Source organism: Engystomops pustulosus, chromosome 4 (genome assembly GCF_040894005.1).
Source record: "Engystomops pustulosus chromosome 4, aEngPut4.maternal, whole genome shotgun sequence".
NCBI classification, from domain to species: domain Eukaryota; kingdom Metazoa; phylum Chordata; class Amphibia; order Anura; family Leptodactylidae; genus Engystomops; species Engystomops pustulosus.
Window position 1 is genome coordinate 180,404,842 of NC_092414.1, and position 21,834 is coordinate 180,426,675.

The 21,834-nt window shown below is 41.5% G+C and overlaps 1 protein-coding gene across 1 annotated transcript in view; it reads right to left on the reverse strand.

Moving 5' to 3' along the window:
* Positions 1–21,834, reverse strand: part of ADGRA2 (adhesion G protein-coupled receptor A2) — a 140,456-nt gene that overhangs the window by 28,314 nt on the left and 90,308 nt on the right. The window contains exons 3-7 of the mRNA XM_072148805.1: positions 18,174–18,245; positions 16,270–16,341; positions 13,037–13,108; positions 12,798–12,961; positions 12,491–12,704 (exon numbers count right to left, since the gene is read on the reverse strand). Coding sequence (XP_072004906.1) covers positions 12,491–12,704; positions 12,798–12,961; positions 13,037–13,108; positions 16,270–16,341; positions 18,174–18,245 — 594 coding nt within the window. The remainder of the gene's footprint in view (positions 1–12,490; positions 12,705–12,797; positions 12,962–13,036; positions 13,109–16,269; positions 16,342–18,173; positions 18,246–21,834) is intronic.

Genomic DNA, 21,834 nt, shown 5'->3' on the forward strand with positions numbered 1-21,834 from the left:
TGTCCTGGTTTATCATGATGGATTTTGATGGTAGATTTCCTTTAATCAATATGCCCAAAAAAATCTATCTCCAAAGACCAAATGTACATTTAGACTCCAACCTGTCTTTTTGAACTATCGACTACATATTAGATTACAGGCAGATTATTGAGGCCCATGAGGATGTATTTGCTGCAATGGACATAGAGGAAGTGCAGGTAATTGTTTTACATGTTATATTTTGTGATAATGTCTGAAAAGTAAAAAACAGAAAGGTAAAGAATTTGAGGAAAATGATCTATTTTTGGCATCACCATTGGAAGTGAACACCAGGAGATGTATAAGTAAATCCAGCAAAATTGAGTGGAAGTTATAAATAATCCTGGCAATCTTCAGGACAAATAGGGGGTAAAGTTTAATACTGAATATGACTTAACACAAAATGTAAAAAAAACAAACATACTAGTATTCACTAAATTTTATATATGTTTTAGAAAATCCATAGTGATGTTTTTTTATAAAAAAGGGTTTATAATGAAAAGATAAACAATTCTCTGATATACTTTCTCTATTAATTCCTCATGGTTTCTCTGTCTGCTGTTAATCAACATTTCACTGTTTACTTCCTGTGCCCCAAAAAAACGCTCCCTGGTCATGTGATGTCACACAGGGATATAATGAGCCGGGCACCTGTGTGACATCACATGACCAGAGATATAATGAACCGTGCACCTGTGTGACATCACATGACCAGGGATATAATGAGTCAGGCACCTGTGTGACATCACATGACCAGGGATATAATGAGCCGGGCACCTGTGTGACATCACATGACCAGGGATATAACGAGCCGAGCACCTGTGTGACATCACATGACCAGGGATATAATGAGCCGAGCACCTGTGTGACATCACATGACCAGGGATATAAGGAGCCGAGCACCTGTGTGACATCACATGACCAGGGATATAACGAGCCGAGCACCTGTGTGACATCACATGACCAGGGATATAATGAGCCGAGCACCTGCGTGACATCACATGACAAGGGATATAATGAGCCGAGCACCTGTGTGACATCACATGACAAGGGATATAATAATAATAATAATAATAATAATAATAATAATAATAATAATAATCTTTATTTATATAGCGCCATCAAATTCCGTAGCGCTTTACAAATCATAGGGGACATATACAACTATATTACATTACAAAGAACAAACAGTCATATGGAACAATAGGAGTGAGGGCCCTGCTCACAAGAGCTTACAGACTATGAGGATGAGGGGGTGACACAAGAGGTTGTATAATGGTCCAGCCATTCTTTATAAGGGAACAACGATATTGCTGCTTGAACCAGCCATCAGCCGCCATCTTATTTACAGGGTCCTAGGTGAAAAAGACTGCAGAGAAGCCTGGAGCTTGGTATATATCTGCTGTTTGCCCGATAACAGATAGGATAGTACATAGGATGGATTAGTAAAGGGAGAGTTGACATTTCATGCAGTTAGCGAGTGTGATAGGCTTGCCTAAAGAGATGGGTTTTAAGAGCACGTTTGAAGCTTTGGAGGGTGGGTATTAGTCTCAGAGTCTGGGGAAGGGCATTCCAGAGAATTGGTGCAACTCGGGAGAAGTCCTGGATACGTGCATGGGAGGTTCGAATTACGGTAGAGATTAATCTAATGTCACTGGCAGATCGAAGAGCACGGGAAGGGCGATAGACTGAGATGAGAGAAGAGAGATAGGGAGGTGCAGCATTATTCAGAGCTTTGTGGATAAGGGTTATTATTTTAAAGTGAATACGGAAGGAGACGGGCAGCCAGTGCAGTGATTGGCACAAACTGGAGGCATCCGTGTAGCGTTTGGCCTGAAAGACGAGCCTGGCTGCTGCATTAAGAATAGATTGAAGAGGAGAGAGTTTAGAGAGTGGAAGACCGATTAGTAGGGAGTTACAGTAGTCTAGTCGAGAGTGAATAAGTGCAACAATTAGCATTTTGTTGGAGATGTTTCTGAGATGCATACGGCAAGAGCGAGCAAGAGATTGAATATATGGTAAAAAGGAGAGGTCAGAGTCCAGCACAACCCCAAGACAGCGGGCCTGCTGCCTCGGTGCTATAGTGATCCCACAGACCGAGATGGAGAGGTCAGGGTTGGGTTGGTTAGTAGATGGTGGAAAGACAAGAAGTTCAGTCTTAGAAAGATTAAGTTTCAAGAAGAGAGAAGACATGATGTTAGAGACAGCAGAGAGACAGTCACTAGTGTTCTGGAGTAAGGCAGGGGTGATGTTACGTGCAGAAGTATATAGCTGGGTGTCATCAGCATAAAGATGATACTGGAAACCAAATCTGCTGATGGTTTGTCCAATGGGGGCAGTATAGAGAGAGAAGAGAAGAGAACCTAGGACTGAGCCCTGAGGAACCCTGACACCGAGAGGAAGATGAGAAGAGAAAGATCCAGAAAAGGAGACGCTGAAAGTGCGGTCAGAGAGATAGGAAGAAAACCAAGAAAGTGCAGTGTCCTTCAGGCCAATGGAGTGAAGCAGCCTGAGGAGGAGCTGGTGGTCCACAGTATCGAACGCTGCCGATAGATCCAGGAGAATGAGGAGAGAAGAGTCACCTTTGGATTTTGCAGTGAGGAGATCATTGGAGACTTTAGAAAGAGCAGTTTCAGTGGAATACATAGAGCGGAAACCAGATTGCAGGGGGTCAAGGAGGGAGTTAGCTGAGAGATAGCGGGTTAGTCGAGAATAGACCAGGCGTTCCAGGAGTTTGGAGATGAAAGGGAGGTTAGAAACTGGTCGGTAGTTAGTAGCATTGGATGGGTCCAGTGAAGGTTTCTTTAGTAAAGGGTTAACAATAGCATGCTTGAAAGAAGAGGGGACGACACCAGAAGAGAGAGAGAGATTGAAAATTTTGGTGAGGTGAGAAGTGACTGCTGGGGAGAGAGACTGTACCAGATGTGAGGGGATGGGGTCACTGATGCAGGTAGTGGGGCGAGCAGAGGAAAGGAGCCTAGACACTTCTTCCTCTGTGACTGGCTCAAAGGAAGAGAGTGAACAAGATAAGGTATGGGAGGGAAGGGGATTGGAGGGGTGAGTGGATTGAGCAATTATTTCCTGGCAGATACCCCTGGTCATGTGATGTCACACAGGTGCACAGCTCATTATATCATGTGACGCCACGCAGGTGCTCGGCTCATTATACCGTATATACTCGTGTATAAGCCGAGATTTTCAGCTCAATTTTTGAGCTGAAAAATCCCGACTCGGCTTATACACGAGTCAGTCTTTGCTGCCCAAACACCCTTATGACTACACAAAGATCAGACAGGGGCTGCCCGATAGTATGTGTGTGCGGCAGCCCCTGTCAGACACGCGGCAACCGGCATATATATATTCTGTCTGTGACAGTCTAGGAAAGCTGATCTATTAGATGAGAAAGGGGAATATATTTATTATGCAGAGTGATGCAGAAGTAGGACATGAGACCACTGCTGTTGCCATAAAACACCTCCACCAGACACCAGTAGCTGTAGCATTTCCAACCCTCGGCTTATACTCGCGTCAATATTTTTTCCCAGTTTTTTGTGGTAAAAGTGGGTACCTCGGCTTATATTCGGGTCGGCTTATACTCGAGTATATACGGTATCCCTGGTCATGTGATGTCACATGACCTGGGACTGGTTTGTATCCACAGAAGGCAAACAAAGAAGCTTCTTATAGAAGGACAGCAAGTGGAGATCTAAAACACTGAGGAATTGATATAGAAAGCATATTGAAAAATTATATACATTTTCATTACACAAACAATATGAATTATGTACTGAAAGTGGACAATCCCTTTAACGCTATCCTCATTAGTTAATAAGAGAATGGTAGAATGGTAAAATGGTAAGGGGGGGGGATATTTTATTTGATTCTTAATCTAGGGAGTAAATATGCTATAAATCTGTGCAGTGTCCTGAGTTAACCCTTGAAAGTCTGCATTGTTTTTGCCACTATTAAAATGACTGATTTCACCATTGTTAAGTCGCCTTATACATAAATCAACTTATCTACAAGTGCTGACATATGTTTTATGAGATATTATGTTCAGGAAATAAAAACCCTTGACCTTCCCAACCCTACTTCCCTCTCATAATTCCCTCCAAGACTCCTGTTCAGTCACTGCTACAGTCACCCAAAAGATGTGAACCAATCTTTTCAATTTTATTATTTTTGGTATGTAGGTGACTTTTTGACCACCACAACAAATGAGACCTGTGTTTGTGATTTGGGTAGGATTTAATATAAGGGGAGAATTATCAGTAGTGTCTGAGAGCAGAACTAATTGCCTACGGCAACCAACCAGAGCTCAGCTGTCATTCTCCCACAGCTGTTTATAAAATGAAAGCTGAGCTCTGATTGGTTTCCATGGGCAACTAAAACAGTTCTGCTCTCAGACACTTCCGATAAATCTCCCAACAAGTCTATATAGTCCCCTATTCCTATATCACTACTGTATAGGACAATACCAAGATTTTCTGAGGACAGAGCTGCAATACTAAGAACAGGCACAATACAACGTGTGGTGCTGTGCATCTTAGACTGCCACAGTATGATTGAGATAAGGATAGGTGACCAATTTTAAAAGGTCATATCTCTTGAACTGTGGCACCTAGAAACATACTTCTGTCCTATTAAAGAAGAGAATCTCCCCTTTAACATTGCATCTGTGTTGCTAGGTGAAACAGAACCGGAGATATTCAATTTTGAAGTTTTGGTAAAAATGTGATTTTTAAATACAGATCTTAATTCCAGACTGTAAATTTAATGGTGGATATCTCCGGTTCTCTTTCAAGACTGATATTATATTAAAGGTTTTCCTCTTTAATAAAACATCAGACTTGTGTTTCCAGGTGCGATGGTTCAGGAGGTATAACCTTTTCAAGTGAGCCCCAGCTGGAGGCAGAATGCTAAAGGAGCTGACAAAAGACACTTTGCAAAAGTACATGCACCCTCTGCCTCAGAACCTAGAAAATGGTGAGTATTGACTCTACACATATTTATTACATATTTCGGTAAAGGTTTATACATAGGAAAAATCAAGTTAAAGTCTCAGATATCATGAAAAAAACAAAGTAAAATTGTTATGATATGTAATGGGGTTTCAAAGATATTGGGTTACATTTACTTACAAATTTGGACAATTCACATAAAGTGCATTGTCCATCTATAATGCTGCATGCGGCGATTCGCTAAGATCGTGCGCCTGAAATCATGAATGTGTCACTTCCCTGCACTGGTCCGACAGAGTTCACCATCTTTTTTGTGGTGCACCTTTAATATAGAGTGTGTGACAGAATTTGAAAGTAAATATTGTGCTCGGTCTGAATCGGTCGGACTGTCCGACGGCACGCCCCATAATTCGTCCCGCATGGAGGACAGCGCAGCTGCACCACAAAAGGGTTACGTGCAACACAATCTCACTGCAGATGCTTCTTAAATACCTGTAAAAGCCGTTTTTGCCATGAAGAACGTGCACCGTCCCACAAAAGTGTGGTACAAAGCCCTTACTAAATGTGCCCCAATGTCATTTAAAGGTAGAACAGAACTGCAAACATTGACCTGGACATTCAGGCAGCAATGACCCTTGGTCACGAAGGGGTTAAAGCATCCCCCAGAAATACAACCCCCAGAACAAATTTTAAGTACAATTGTTATGTTGCAGAATTTTCTGTAACTATACATCAGTTCCATTCTTTTGAATTGGGTTTTCTTATGCAGCTTATGCTCTTGTTGTGCTGAATGGAAAAGTCTGTTTGTCTATAAGTGTCTAAGACCTCCTGAGGTCCTCCAGCACGTGATGGACTGTATGTATCTGTCCTGAATGAAACATTGAGCGCACGTGAACCGAAGTGAACTGGTGCAATGATTCAGTGCAGTAGTCTGGAGACCTTGGCAGTGGCTCCCGCATTGTCTGCCGCACATAAACTTCATATGATGTATACGTTTTGTCTGAGCACCAGGATTGTGTCACAATGGGAGAGAGAAAAAGCTTTGTTGGAAAGCAGAGTGGAAGCGGATAAAGTAAGAATGTATCACACAGTCACCGGCCAAGCGACTATATGACGTGTATGAATAACGGAGGAAATATGAGATTACTAAATGAAATGGTTGTATAGTTTACAGAAAGCAGCAGCACATCGGCTCTTATGACTACGGGACAAGTTACATTCCTCAATGGATACAGAGAACTACAGAATTCATTGCAAAAACTGAAAAATAGTAGGAGAAATCAGTTCACCAAATACAGGTCTACTTATAAGGTGTGAATGGTGGCTGAGTGCCTGGAATCCGATCACCAGTAAGGATTAAGATTTTATAAGTCCAAAAGCGTCATCCATTGCGTTTTCTGCCCTGTGCTTTCTTTTGTGTCCATGTCTCTACATTTTTTAATTTTTAATGACTTTTCAATGAATAAATGCATTTTTAATCGATTTTTGCACTAACATAATGTGATGAAACCCTCCAAAATTCAGCCTGCCTTCATATTCCACATAGTATTCTGTATCCCATAAACATATATAATTCCGTTATACTGTGTTGGTATTATTCAATTCACCACATGGGGGCGCTCTCCCCTCGTCTACATAGCCAAAAGATAAATAAACTTGGTACCAAATAAATGGGGCAGTTACAGTTTGTTATATCTTTCTACTTCGGGATATGTGGTGGTATCGAAAACCATTGGCTTTTCAGGACAAATAGTTGATGTAAGGTTTCTGGTCTGTGGAGGACATTATATTATATAACTGGATAGCTTCAGGATGGATATCCAAAAGTAACCAGTGAATGCGGTGTGGAGGCAATGAAGATATTCTGTACCATATTTGTGCACCATTTTTGGTGCACCTTTATCTTGGAGCGTGCAACACAATTCTGTCGAGTCTCAGTAATAAATGTGGTGCACGGTCCAACTCTGGACAACGTGAAGCCGCGACACAATACTGGCGCAAACACTTGATAAATACATGTGCATGCAGTTTGCATGTTCTTTTTAGTGTAAAGCCAGACAGAAAACTGGTGCAAACACTTTAATAAATGTGGACCATTGTATACAAAAAGGTCAAGTAATTCCTCAGGAAAGTAAAATAGATCCACATCTGTGATAAAATCCTCAAAATGTTCTATGAGACTACAGTCGCCAGCATAATAATTTTCTTTGCTATGTTTTATTGGAGAGCCGACATAAGGGAAACTATAAGAACATGATGAACAAAATTAATTGAAGAGCACAGAGTACCGGGATCAGAGAATCTTTAAAGGGAACCTGTCACCAGGGACCTCATTTTCAATAAAGACAGGTTGTAGAAGCCCATTACAGCTGCTTTCTCTAAGCATTTGCCTTACAATATAATTGTGTGTTATAACTTACCTGGCTTCCTGACAGAATCCTCTGTGTAGTCCCAGGGGTTGGGTTTTTGTTTGGATGCATTTCAAAAAAACAACATGTGACCTTTCTGTGCTGCAGACTGCTCAGCTCTCAGCCCCCCCCCCCTTGTGCTGCTGTACAACTCTACAGGAGCACAAGGGTGGGGGCCAAGAGCTGAGGAGTGAGTAGCACAGACAAGTCACATGTTGTTTTTTAAAATGCATCCAAATCAAAGCCAAACCCCTGTGAACACACAATTATATTGTAATGCAAATGCAGAAAGGCAGATTTGCAATGCAGCTGTAATGGGCTTCTACAACCCAGGTCAACCCAGGTCCCTGGTAAAGGTGTTGTCTGATTTTAGCAAATTCTATCAAATAATTGTATTTTGTTTGTGTCATGAAAGGTTATACAAATTTCCAATGTACTTTCTGTATCAATTCCTCATGTTTTTCCAAACTTCTGCTTGCTGTCATTCAACAGGAAGCTTCATTGTTTACTTCCTGTGGATAAACACCGGTCCATGGTCATGTGATGTCACACAGGTGTACGGCTTGTTATATTATAGAGAGTAATCAGAGCTGTATGTTATAGCGAGCGTGCACCTGTGTGACATCACATGACTAGAGATGAGCGAGCACTAAAATGCTCGGGTGCTCGTTATTCGATACGAGCTTTTCCCGATGCTCGGGTGCTCGTATCGAATAACGAACCCCATTAAAGTCAATGGGAGACCCGAGCATTTTTTTTAGTAAAAGAGAACATTAAAAGAACAGTGCATAATAAAATATCCCAGATGTTTACTGATGTTTTACTTGTAAGAACACATTGAAATAACACTATTCTTCACTTCCCAGGAGTTCGCGCGTGTCTCCCGCTAAGTTAGGAAATGTTCGGAACATCTGGAATGTGAAGAATATTGTTCTTTCAATGTGTTCTGCACTTAAATGGTCCTGTATTCACAGTTTTTAATGTTTTAATTCTATTCTTCACTTTGCAGATGTTAGCGCGTGTCTTCCGATAATGTCGGAGATATGCGCGCACATCAGCTATGTGAAGAATAGTGTTCTTTCAATGTGTCCTGCACTTAAATGGTCCTGTTTTCACTGTTTTTAATGTTTTAATTCTATTCTTCACATTGCAGGTGTGCGCGCGTGTCTCCCGATAGGTTCGGAGATACGCGCGCACAGCTGCAAAGTGAAGAATAGAATTAAAACATTAAAAACAGTGAACACAGGACCATTTAAGTGCAGGACACATTGAAAGAACACTATTCTTCACATTCCAGATGTTCCGAACATCTCCTAACTTAGCGGGAGACACGTGCGAACACCTGGAAAGTGAAGAATAGTGTTCTTTCAATGTGTCCTGCACTTAAATGGTCCTGTTTTCACTGTTTTTAATGTTTTAATTCTATTCTTCACATTGCAGGTGTGCGCGCGTGTCTCCCGATAGGTTCGGAGATACGCGCGCACAGCTGCAAAGTGAAGAATAGAATTAAAACATTAAAAACAGTGAACACAGGACCATTTAAGTGCAGGACACATTGAAAGAACACTATTCTTCACATTCCAGATGTTCCGAACATCTCCTAACTTAGCGGGAGACACGTGCGAACACCTGGAAAGTGAAGAATAGTGTTCTTTCAATGTGTCCTGCACTTAAATGGTCCTGTTTTCACTGTTTTTAATGTTTTAATTCTATTCTTCACATTGCAGGTGTGCGCGCGTGTCTCCCGATAGGTTCGGAGATACGCGCGCACAGCTGCAAAGTGAAGAATAGAATTAAAACATTAAAAACAGTGAACACAGGACCATTTAAGTGCAGGACACATTGAAAGAACACTATTCTTCACATTCCAGATGTTCCGAACATCTCCTAACTTAGCGGGAGACACGTGCGAACACCTGGAAAGTGAAGAATAGTGTTATTTCAATGTGTTCTTACAAGCAAAACATCAGTAAACATCTGGGATATTTTATTATGTAATAAAAATACTGTTCTTCACTTAATTTAATGCACGATCTCTAGCCGGCGAGATACTCGTCCGAGTAACGAGCCGGTCCCAGTATGCTAATACTCGACCGAGCAGTATACTCGGATGAGTATACTCGCTCATCTCTACACATGACACAAAATAATCCCCCATTGATGTTTGTTACAATATGTAAAAGTGATGAAGTTGAATGTGAATATGATCAATCTTATCTCCTTGTGCTGTTATTTAATATGTTTATGTTACCTATGCCAGAGTTGTAATATACAAAACAATTTCCTCAGGAAAAATAAAGTTTAATTGGATAAATAATATTTTTGCCATGATTTACCTAGATTCCCATGTATGATATCTTATCCATTATGTTGTACCCATAATGCCCTGGTTTAGCTATCAGCTAAAACCTGTAATATAAATGTATAATATAATATAAGTGGTAGACAAATCTTTGTAGCTCATAGCTACTCAGCCAGGTAATAGGAACTTGTTTAAAGATCGAATAGGTTGTTCCAAAATTGGATATCGATGACCTATTATAGAAAAGTGGAGGAGCCAACATCCATGGGCTGTTTGGGGCTGGCATAACACAAAGCATGAAGGCCACTGCTTCCCAGTGCTCCGCGTTATGCTGAGCTTGAACAGTGTTGGACAAGTTTTAGCAATTTCATAAATCATATATTAATTGTCTGAGTATAAGTCACTAATATAAAATCCAGGAAAAAAAAAGGACAGCCCAAGATAGTGAAATCTGAAGCATCACTCCCCCTTCACCCACTAAACTTAACTCATCTCAGGCAAAAAGTGACTCCTCTCTACTCATTTGCATCTGACATTAGAGGTGATTTTTTTAAATAGGGAAAATGGTAAGTTTTAAGATAAAACAAGCAATTTATAAAGGATATTTCACATCCTACCTGAGAGGGCTAGTATTCTAGTGACTGGTACAGGTTCCCTTTAAAACCTCACATAGATGGTAATCTTTTTGGCCCATACACAACCAATAAATAACTTTTTTCCAAATAGAAAGTGTTTTTTTTTCTAAATGAAATGAATTGCGTACAGATATTTTGGAGTTGTGTCTCCTATAGGAAGTGTAATAGGTAATAATAGTTTACGCATCACACCGCAGTCCTCGGGGTTGGATGTGGCACAAGAATGTGTGTATAATGTGTTTATTTCTAAGTGTTATTTTGCCGGGGCTGTAACAATTAAACATGCACAGACTAGGTGGGCCGAGTGACTCTGATATGCCGTCAATTGCGCGGTTTCTTGGTGCACCTTGGCAGGGGAATTGGACATCCGATAGGAGTCCCTGAACGCACAGGATGTGCCTCCACGCTGGGAGGAAACGGCTGATTTGCCAACGAGGAATAAACAGTTTATCGGGGCCGGAGTCAGCAGGATGCAGGGCCGTAATACCAGAGCTTTTTGCTAAATTTAACCTCAGACACTGAATGTAAACAAGACATTCCTGCTCTCCCTGAGCCGAGCATGCTCCACAGCTGTACTGCCTCATCATGCATGGATCATGCGTGCATTTCATATGTCACATACAGATAGAAACTATAGGCAAGACCGAAGGGGCTGTACATGACACAGGGATACGCTCTTTGGTGGTCTTCGAATTTCAGTGTCATCACAAGTGTATATGAAACTTTGGAATGTCCGCTTTGGCTGCTTTCACATGGGGGTTTGTCTTACGTTTAGAAACAGAAGGCAAACCCCAGTGGGCCCTTCCATAGAAACAAATCTGAGCGGTAACAAGCACCAGCTCTTTTGCATGTAAACTATCATATGAATCGGGTTGTCCACTATCCACAGGAGTTTGCCTTGCATTACTAAACGCCAAGTGTGAACACAGCCCCAGACTACATGCACAGGGTGAAGTTTGCGGCCTGTTTCAGGCAGGATGGAGATGCGAGAGCTGAGCACAAATCGTAGCAGGAATAGGACCTGCTCTATATTTTGTGGCACTGCTGTTATTTAGATTAGATTGGGTGCAGAAGGATTGTGTCTGTAATTTTTGCTGCACCAGGCTTCTTTTTAAATGTCTTCTTTCTAAGAATGATTGCGAGGACTAGGGAACCCATGGAAAAGGCCGAAAGAAAATGACACATGCACCAGAAGGTACGGCCACATAATGCATAATGAAAACAGCAATGTTGTTTTTCCTACAAGCATAATTCCAATATAGATATTTATTAAAAAATAAATAAATAAATAAATAAATTACAGTCAAACCTACTTGCAGGTCCTACACACTATTATAATAACATGCAATACATCCACAGTCTAAAATATACAATAATAATTGTGTCAATTCAAAAATCTTATATTCATATACAGTATAACTACAATGCTTTGGATATGGTTACATATTTGGAGTTATGCAAATATTCATACTGAATATAAGATTTTATACAAATATTATTGTATATTTTAGATTTCGATGTATTGCATGTTATTATAATATTGTGTGGGGCCCGCAAGTCGAACCGACCGTATTTTTATCTTTTATTATTTTTTAATAAATACAGGTGGTCCCCTACTTAAGAACACCCGACTTACATACGACCCCTAGTTACAAACGGACCTCTGGATGTTGGTAATTTACTGTACTTTAGCCTTAGGCTACAATGATCAGCTATAACAGTTATCACAGGTGTCTGTAATGAAGCTTTATTGATAATCGTGGTTCTTATGACAATCCAACATTTTTTAAATCCAATTGTCACAGAAACCAAAAAATTTTTTGGCTGGGGCTACAATTATAAAATATACAGTTCCGACTTACATACAAATTCAACTTAAGAACAAACCTACAGAACCTATCCTGTACGTAACCCGGGGACTGCCTGTATAAATATTGGAATATCGCTTCTAGGGGATTTTTGGTGTTGCATGATAAACCTTTTTTTATTGTATATCTTATTTTACCCTATGATACCAGGGTTATTTTCATAGCACCCATCTTTCTCCCCATATTTGGTTGGTGAGCACCACCACAGGTTCACATGTTACAATGCTGTTTTTAGTTGTGTGTCTATATGTGAGGTGATAGACTCCAAGATTACCATAAAACTGAGCCCACAAAGTACCTTGTGATGAAGGTGCAGTCATGGATAATTGTCTCCTCCAGGATAATCCCTTGTTCTTCATCCTCTTCCACCTGCTTCCCATTGTGATACCAGATGATTTGACTTGTATTGCCCAAATAGCTTGCTGTACACTGAATGGGTATTCGGTCACCTTGGAACACAACTTGCCTCAAGGACGGGATGAGCTGGTGTGTGTGAAGTTCTGGAGTCCCCCCTATGATCAAAACGCAGTGATATATCATCTGCTTGTTTTTTTTTTATCGCCCCACTGGATACAAGCCCTACATATGGAGTAATGAATTCTTACCACAAGTTAGTTGGCTTTCCTTCAGGTTCCGCAATGGTCGATCTTTTAGTGCACTAGGATAAGAACACACCGTTCTGTCGGAGATCTTAGCGGAACCATTTTTGGCCCATGTAGTTATCCATTGCAGGTGACAGTCACAAGTCAGGAAATCGGTGGAAAAGTCCCTACATGGAGACAAGTATCCATCAGAATCTGTTTGGCTGAATAACAATACAACTGGAGACTATAGGAATACTCACACAAGTTTTAGAGAAGGGAGCTCATCAAAAACCCCTGGACTGAGAGTGGAGAAGATATTTCCAGACAAAAACCTACAAGTAGTAGAATATTAATATATCAACTTTTTTGTTTGCAATCAGCACTGAATGTAACTATAGGCACAGTATGACCATAATTAATAAATCAAGGTGTTTACGTGGGTTTCTCCGGGTCCTCTGGTTTCCTCCCACACTCCAAAAACTTACTGGTAGGTTGATTAGATTGTGAGCCCCATGGAGACAGAGACTGATTTGGCAAGCTCTGTGCAAAGCTATATAAATAAAGGAATAATTATTATTATTATTATTAAGGTTGACTGACTTTAAAGTGATAGTCTGTTTGATGGAAAAAGACTACCAGCAGAAAAGATGTGAGGCTACCTGCACACACATTTGTGCAAAGATCCATTGTGTGTCAAAGATCCACACCAACGTTGGTGAAAGGATTGCCAGGTGTAAGCCGAGTGCCCAAGCAGTTCCTACTCCTATCACGCCCATGTGTGGATGATCCGACTGAAATACATGGGACCATGTACTAGCTGTTGAAGCAATGACTAGTACACATCCCTAAAATATGTTTGTATGCATGTAGTCTAGGAGAAAGGTCTTCTGAAACCACAGTTTTTGGCAAGACCAGCCAATTATCTTATGTTTATTGTGCTATCCAGATGTTGTCAGCGCAGGATCGGAATCTAACCAGACTGCCATAACCGATTGTTAAACACTCAGTTTAGCGAATACGTGATGCCAGTCCACAACTGCTTTAAATGTTATGGCCACATGTTCTTTCCGTTCACCATCCTAAAGGGCACATCAAGCCACCACAACCACTCTCCCAATTATAAATACTGTGGTTCTTCACAAACTACAGTCTCCTTTTGGAATAAGGCATCAGTCCCTGTCCCCAACGGGGCTCACAATCTAATCAACCTAGCAGTATGTTTTTGGAGTGTGGGAGGAAACCGGAGGACCCAGAGGAAACCCACGCAAACAAGGATAGAACATACAAACTCTTTGCAGATGTTGACCCTGGAACTTGAACCCAAGTCCCCAGCGCTGCAAGGCTGTAGTGCTAACCACTTAGCCACTGTGCTGCCCTATTTATTTAAAGAGGACCTGTCAACCAAATTTTCGGCACTAGGAGCTGCTTACTAAAGAAAGCAGCTGCTAGTGCTTGAACAAACTCTGCAGTGTTAGAGTGATAGCGTTACCGGAAACCTCTGGTAACGCTATCTAGCACTGCGGCGGGGTACAGTGTAATCATCCGACCGCTCACAAAGCGGTCTGATGTATTCATGAGCTGGCGGTCCGAGACGCTGCCTCTTCTCCGGACCACCCCGCTCGCTCCATAGACCAGCAGTGACTGCCGCGCGCCAGGCGGCAGTCACCTCCCCTAGCCACGCCCCAACCCCGCCCCCTCATGAGTACACCGGACAGCTTTGCGAGCTGTCCGACAATTACACTGTACCCCGCCGCAGTGTTAGATAGCGTTACCGGAGGTTTCCAGTAACGCTATCACTCTAACACTGCAGCGTTTGTTCAAGCACTAGGAGCTACTTACTTTAGTAAGCAGCTCCTAGTGCCAAAAATTTGGGTGACAGGTCCTTTTTAAGTGAAAACTCAACCTCAATACATCTTTCTCAGAAAACCAATGGGTTAAAGCTATCGAAATGGCAAACTCCCTACTTAGATGCACCTCTCACCAAGAGACCGTGGCCAAAACTTGTACAAGATAATATTTTACCCCTTCACATTTAAGTAAGATATTTCCTACAGCTTCACCACTATCCTGGAGAAACTGTGGAGGTAGAGGAACATTATTACACACATTATGGACCTGCCCAATAATCCATCCCCTATGAAGAGAAAAGTTTGAGATCCTCTGAAATGTATTTAAAAAATAGAATATCTTCCCCAGCTACAGCTCTGCTTATGAAGGGTGTGGAGAAACTCCCATTATCCAGTAGAACCGTCATCACCCACAGTTTAATGGCTACCAAACTCATCATCACCAGGCATTGGAAAGAGGCTCAACAGCACAAGGTCATAGAAACCCACAGGTAATGAGGGAAAATTTCCCAAAACTTTGGCATGAAAATCTGCAATTGAGCCTGAGGCGACAGCCACACCTCCAGTTATGGCAGCAGCATAGTCATGTGACTGCGTCCGCAAAACACACAGCCAATCCTGAGTGTCCACAAATAGCGCAAGAAGACCTAAGAGGAGACAAGAGGGACGTTGATTTTATTGTCCCAAAATAGAGCTGAATCCAGGGAATGCTGAATCCGAATCTTTTATGGCCATCTAAGTGTCAGGAGAGTGCTGGCATTTTAATGTCGGGATATTTTAAGGATCGGGTACTTGTCTCCCTGCCTTGTGGTTACTCAAATAAGCGGGTTTATTCTAAGCTCAGCATGAATCCTAAGCCAAAGTTATTATTTCTTATTTTTAACCTGCACAGTTCCTAGATTTGATGTTAACTAAAGACATGACTCCATTTTTTTCTGCTACCATCATTAAAATTAGATGGCAGCTGGCCTGGACACAGAGCAAAAATCTGAAAAATTTGACGGATCTACTCCTAATGGTATCACCGGTCCAATGAATGGAGACGGAGAGGACAATTAACCATTTGGTGTGATAACTACAAAGTAAAAATCATATTTTAGTATGTTTATTGTATATAGATAGATAGATAGATAGATAGATACACTAGAAGAGAGATAGAAGATCGATTGGTTGATAGATAATAAATAGGATATAGGTAGATAGAAAATATACAGATAAATAGACAAAGGTTAGATAAATGGTTAGATAGACAGATATATAGATAGGAAATGGACAAATTATAGGAGATAAATAACTATAGATGATAGATATATAGACAGGAGATGATAGATATATAAGACGGGAGCATCTTCACCCGGGCATTCAACCAATAGAGTATTCAAAGAGCAATACATTATCTGCACACAAAAGTCCACATGCAGGGGGCCCCTTTAGGACAAGGGGCCCTGGGCAAATGCCCAGTTTGCCAAACCCAAATGCCGGCCATGCTCCCCATAGAGGACTAACTTATAAAGCATCTTATAGAGAAAGAAAGTGTATAAATAATAATAATCTCAGTACATTAGAAAGTATTGCACTGTACATATGATAGGGTTTAGATTAAGCCATATTGCATATTCCAATTCTAGGAAGCCATCTTTACTTACAAGCGAGACAGACCGTTCAGTCCCTGAAACGTAGCAGGAAGGACACAACCGATTCTGTTATTCGAAATGTCCCTGTAAAACAACAAAAAAAGAAACACATTTTACTACATGGACGCGTCCTGTCACACGTAAAGTGAAATCAGAATATTATGAATAAAACTCTAATAAAATTGGTATTACTTGAGATGTAGAATCCACCACTAATTTCCCTTTAGTTGTACATGAAAAATTACATACAGGTTGCATGCGAGTTGCAAGATGCGCACAACATTGCATTCTACAACTTTAAACATGCATATTATTTCTTGGACTGATACATTTTAACATATACCTTTAGAGTGTACCAATTGTCTATATGAAGTGCAACAGCTCTAAGTTTCTTTTTAGAATTCCTTTTTTTATGTTACCCCCTTTTTTATGTGACCTCCCCCAGCCCTATCTGTGGTTCCATAGAACCTAGAAACATGCTATTGGTATCATATGAAAGATAAGTATCGCATCATTCAGATTACAATTTATCTGCCGCTCACATTTCTATCATGTATTTAACTGTCTTTATCTCATTTCTATAGATCTATTTAGATAGATCTACCATATATACTCGATTATAAGCCGATCCAAGTATAAGCCGAGACCCCTAATTTTAACAGAAAAAACTGGGAAAACATATTGACTGAGTATCAACCGAGGGTGGGAAATGCATTGGTTACAGCCCCAGTATATAGCCAACAAGCCTCCTATAGTATATAGCCAGCCAGCCCCCTGTAGTATATAGCTTGCCAGCCCCCTGTAGTATATAGCCAGCCAGCCCCCTGGAGTATATAGCCTGCCAGCCCCCTGGAGTATATAGCCTGCCAGCCCCCTGGAGTATATAGCCTGCCAGCCCCCTGGAGTATATAGCCTGCCAGCCTCCTGTAGTATATAGCCTGCCAGCCTCCTGTAGTATATAGCCAGCCAGCCCCCTGTAGTATACAGCCAGCCCCCTGTAGTATATAGCCAGCCAGCCCCCTGTAATATATAGCCTACCAGCCCCCTGTAGTATATAGCCTGCCAGCCGCCTGTAGTATATAGCCTGCCAGCCACCTGTAGTATATAGCCTGCCAGCCACCTGTAGTATATAGCCTGCCAGCCGCCTGTAGTATATAGCCTGCCAGCCACCTGTAGTATATAGCCTGCCAGCCACCTGTAGTATATAGCCTGCCAGCCACCTGTAGTATATAGCCTGCCAGCCGCCTGTAGCATATAGCCTGCCAGCCGCCTGACATCATAGTGTGTGCCGATGCCGGCGTACACATTAGAATGTCAGTGTGCGGCTGACGTCACGATGCCTGCAACGCACCTGGCGGGGACACGGAGCCGATGCCGGGGCCGCGATGTATGGAAGAGGACCTGCCGGAGGGACGTCGGAAGGTGAGTACACTTTTGGGGTTTTTTCTTGACTCGAGTATAAGCCGAGTATATACGGTATTTGACACAAAAATATTTCTATAGAACTACTATAAAACTGAGGATTTTTATAATAAGAAAAAATGTGAGATTTCAAATACAAGAGAGAATTCTAGAAAGGATAGCTATATACCAGCTATATACTGGCTGGAGGCTGTGATCAATGCATTTCCCACCCTAGGTTTATGCTTGTTTCAATAGGTTTTCCCAATGTTTTGTGTTAAAATTAGGTATCTCGGCTTATACTAGGATTGGCTTAGACTCGAGTATATACAGTACACAGAAAAAGTCCCCCAATAGTCATATAACTAAATATACATGATAAATAGATCACAGGGACACATACACAATATATACACAGGTATATACATACCAAAGGTGGACACCACCTTCCTCAGAGGAACAAGGATCCATTTTTATTCTTAAAACAAGAAGCTAATAAATCCTGTTTAACTTACAGGCGCTTGAGCTCTGGCAGTCCCAAAAAAGATCCAGGTTCCATTTTGCTGATCAAGTTGTTCTTCAAGTCTCTAATGGAAACAAAAGTAGCAAAGTCATTCAGTATTTCTGCTCAGTCCATGGGCACTATGACAACAGTTTCTTTCACTTAGTTTTCTACTGTGCTAGAAATTTAGTTATATTGGGGCACATTTACTAGAGGTCCACACACCGCATTTTCGTTGGGTTTCCCAACTTTTTCCGTTTTGTGACGCATTTAACGGGGGTTTTTGGCACACGGGATTCGATTTTGGCGCCGCCTTTCATACGACACAAATCGGGGGGCGTGGCTGTTGGACAACCCAACCTTGGTGAATTGCGCCGGACTTCATCCTCGTCGGACAGTCCAGATCGGGGATTGCAACAGGACCGGGTAAGTAAATGTGCCCCAATGTCTTGGAAGGACCAGGATCCCTGTGTTTAAAAGCTTAGAATCAATTTATACCCTCATTTCTCCCCCATCTCTCCTGTACTCCCAGTCTTGTCTACGTCTGTCTTGTCAGTTTTATTTTTCGCAAGCTTTAATTTTTCCTGTTCTTTTGATTTTTTGTGTATTTTTCCCCTTGGTATAAGAATATGAATATTTTGCACTTGGAAAATTTATCCCCGTTTTCATCAAGTATAGCATAGATGTCTAAGTTTGAAGTTCCTCCTTTACACTGACATTACCTTACTTTGTGTATGATTGTTTATCTATGGTCATACACTGTGGGGTTTTTTCCTGTATTGTTTTGCTGAAAATGTAATTAAAATACAATTTAAAAAAATGTTTACCCCACTATCGTATGGTATGTTTCCCACAAAAGTTTGATTACATTTGTGCTATATGGGATGAGACTCCTCATATTGGGTGTCGGGTGTGTTGGGTTGGGGGGCTTGTGGACATATGTGTGTATTCTTGTCTGGTATAATTCTATGTGACTCCGCTACCTGATTTGCCCTCATACTTGTGACTGATATTTCTTTTGGTTTTTTTTATACATTTTTATTGAATTTGTAACAAAAGTACAAACACGGTATCAGTTACGATTACAAATAGGAATACAAGCAGACCATGAGCTCTCTTATAAAACATCAATGCTAGATTACATACATGTGACCCCTCAGACTCATTAGCATAATTTAAAAAGTTGATTTTGGAAAGAAGAAGGCCATGGATAACAAATATAAGAAGATTATCACAGTCACTGTGCCTGGATCTACGAGTAAATGTCCCGGGTTTATCATGATGGAATTTTTTTAAAGGGTCATTCTTTATAATGAAGTTAGAAGGTGGCTAAACACATTACACAATACAGGAACCAAAACTAATTATTTTGGTGGGATAGGCAGACCATCACAGACTTAACAACTACCAGTTTTTGTAATGTCCCCACACTAGGACCCTCCCACAGAAAGCCCACGTCAATAGCAAAACTGGACAGGACATAGAAGTGAGATGGCTACTCGTATGGATTATTATTATCACTCATATGAATTATTCTGTATTTTCCCACAAAACTATCTATCTATCTATCTAAAGCCATCCGGTCCTGCATTATAACATGATGCGGGTACCATCAGATGTTGGATAGCATCTGATTCCCTTTAAGTCTAGTTAATACATGAATATAAAATCATCCATTTTTGTGGTTATGAGATGAGCAGTTGTGGGTGTTACGATGTTAAGTCTGAGTTAATTACGCCTGCAGCTAATTCACTCCATTGACTATTGTATAATCAAAATCATACACACAGAAACAAAATAGGAAGAACACATCTGTCAACAGCAACTGGTTGAGAATCTCCAGGTAGCGACAGGAAATTATCTTTATTAAACACAATAAAAGAAAACTGCAAAACAGGTGGAAACAGCTAAACGAGGGACTAAAAAGATCCCGTTTCGGTGACTTGGCACTTCACCTGGCACCTTGGTGACTATGTAGCCAGTGTTGGTTGTACTTGGCAGTTCGACTGCCACCTTGGTGACTATGTAGCCAGTGTTAATCATACTTGGCACTTCACCTGCCACCTTGGTGACTATGTAGCCAGTGTTAATCATACTTGGCACTTCACCTGGCACTTTGGTGAATATGCAGCCAGTGTTGGTTGTACTTGGCACTTCACCAGGCACTTTGGTGACTATGTAGCCAGTGTTGATCATACTTGGCACTTCACCCACTACCTTGGTGACTATGTAGCCAGTGTTAATCATACTTGGCACTTCACCTGGCACTTTGGTGAATATGTAGCCAGTGTTGGTTGTACTTGGCACTTCACCTGGCACTTTGGGGAATATGTAGCCAGTGTTGGTTGTACTTGGCACTTCACCAGGCACTTTGGTGACTATGTAGCCAGTGTTGATTGTATCATGTCATCAGGGGAAGGCCCCCTTAGGAACCCAAACCCGTCTCTATAAATCATGGAAAGCAGTTATGCAACAACAGCTCCAACTGTGATGGACCAGGGTGGTCTATGTATAACATGATGCTAAATTAAATGACAGATATGGCCGTTTATTGACTTAAAGGAGTTGTCTTAAAGGATTTTTCCAGGAATGAATGTGGAAAACCCTCAGGGGGTCAGGAGGAAAAAAATTATGTATACTCACTCTGCTCCAGCTTCCAGTTGCTACGTCGCTCCAGTGCTGATGGTTTTTAGGACTGCACCAGGCTGAAAGTTCGGGGTTCACAGGATCTGCTTGAGCCAATGACTGGCCAGAGGAAATCACAGGAAGTTAAGTCTCCTGGAAAATGGAAGTGACATCCAATGGTTTAAGGAGGCCACTCATTAGCTGCAGCAGGTCCCATGACCCCTGGAAGCGGCTCCAAACAACGAAAGGACTGTAGCAACGTGAGGACAGAGAGCATGAGCGGGGCAAGTATGCATTCTTTTCTTTTCTCGAAAAACCCCTTTAATGAAATCACCTCTTGAAACAGACACAAACTTTTCCCAACCCGTCAACATTTTTGCATCAATCAATAGTGATAATTGTAATATATTTTTCAGTAGATGAGAAAACTTCTTCCTACTCCACCTACCCTGCTCATCACCCTCCCTCATTATATGCTTACTATGATTTTTTTGGCTGAATTCAATGTTGATAGTGAGAAGTACAGAAGCTGACTGAGATGTAAGATTACATAGACATCTATACAGAGGGGAGGGAAGTGAGTCAAAGCAGCTAGGTCTTCACAGAGAGGTCTGCAGACTGTAGATACAAACTGCAGATTACATGAGAGGGGAGGGGGAGCAGTGAGTCACAGCAGCTAGGTCTTCACAAAGAAGTCTGCAGACTATAAATACAGACTGCAGATTACATAGAGAGGGGAGGGGGGCAGTGAGTCACAGCAGCAAGGTCTACACAGAGAAGTTTGCAGTAGTGATGTGTTGTTCTCGTACCAGCTGCCTCTAAGAGCTGGCTCTTGCTCGTGAAAAGTGGAGTGGTGTGATTGACTGGCCTGTGGCTCACTATTATATACTTAATAGGTAGCGGTTGAGGAGCCAAAAGAGCCAGGTCTTCTTAGTGATTGGAGCCTAATGAGCCAGCTCACGAAGACGAGCCGTAATTCCCATCACAAGTCTACAGACTATAGATACAGACTGCAGTTTACATAGAGAGGGGAGGGGGAGCAGTGAGTC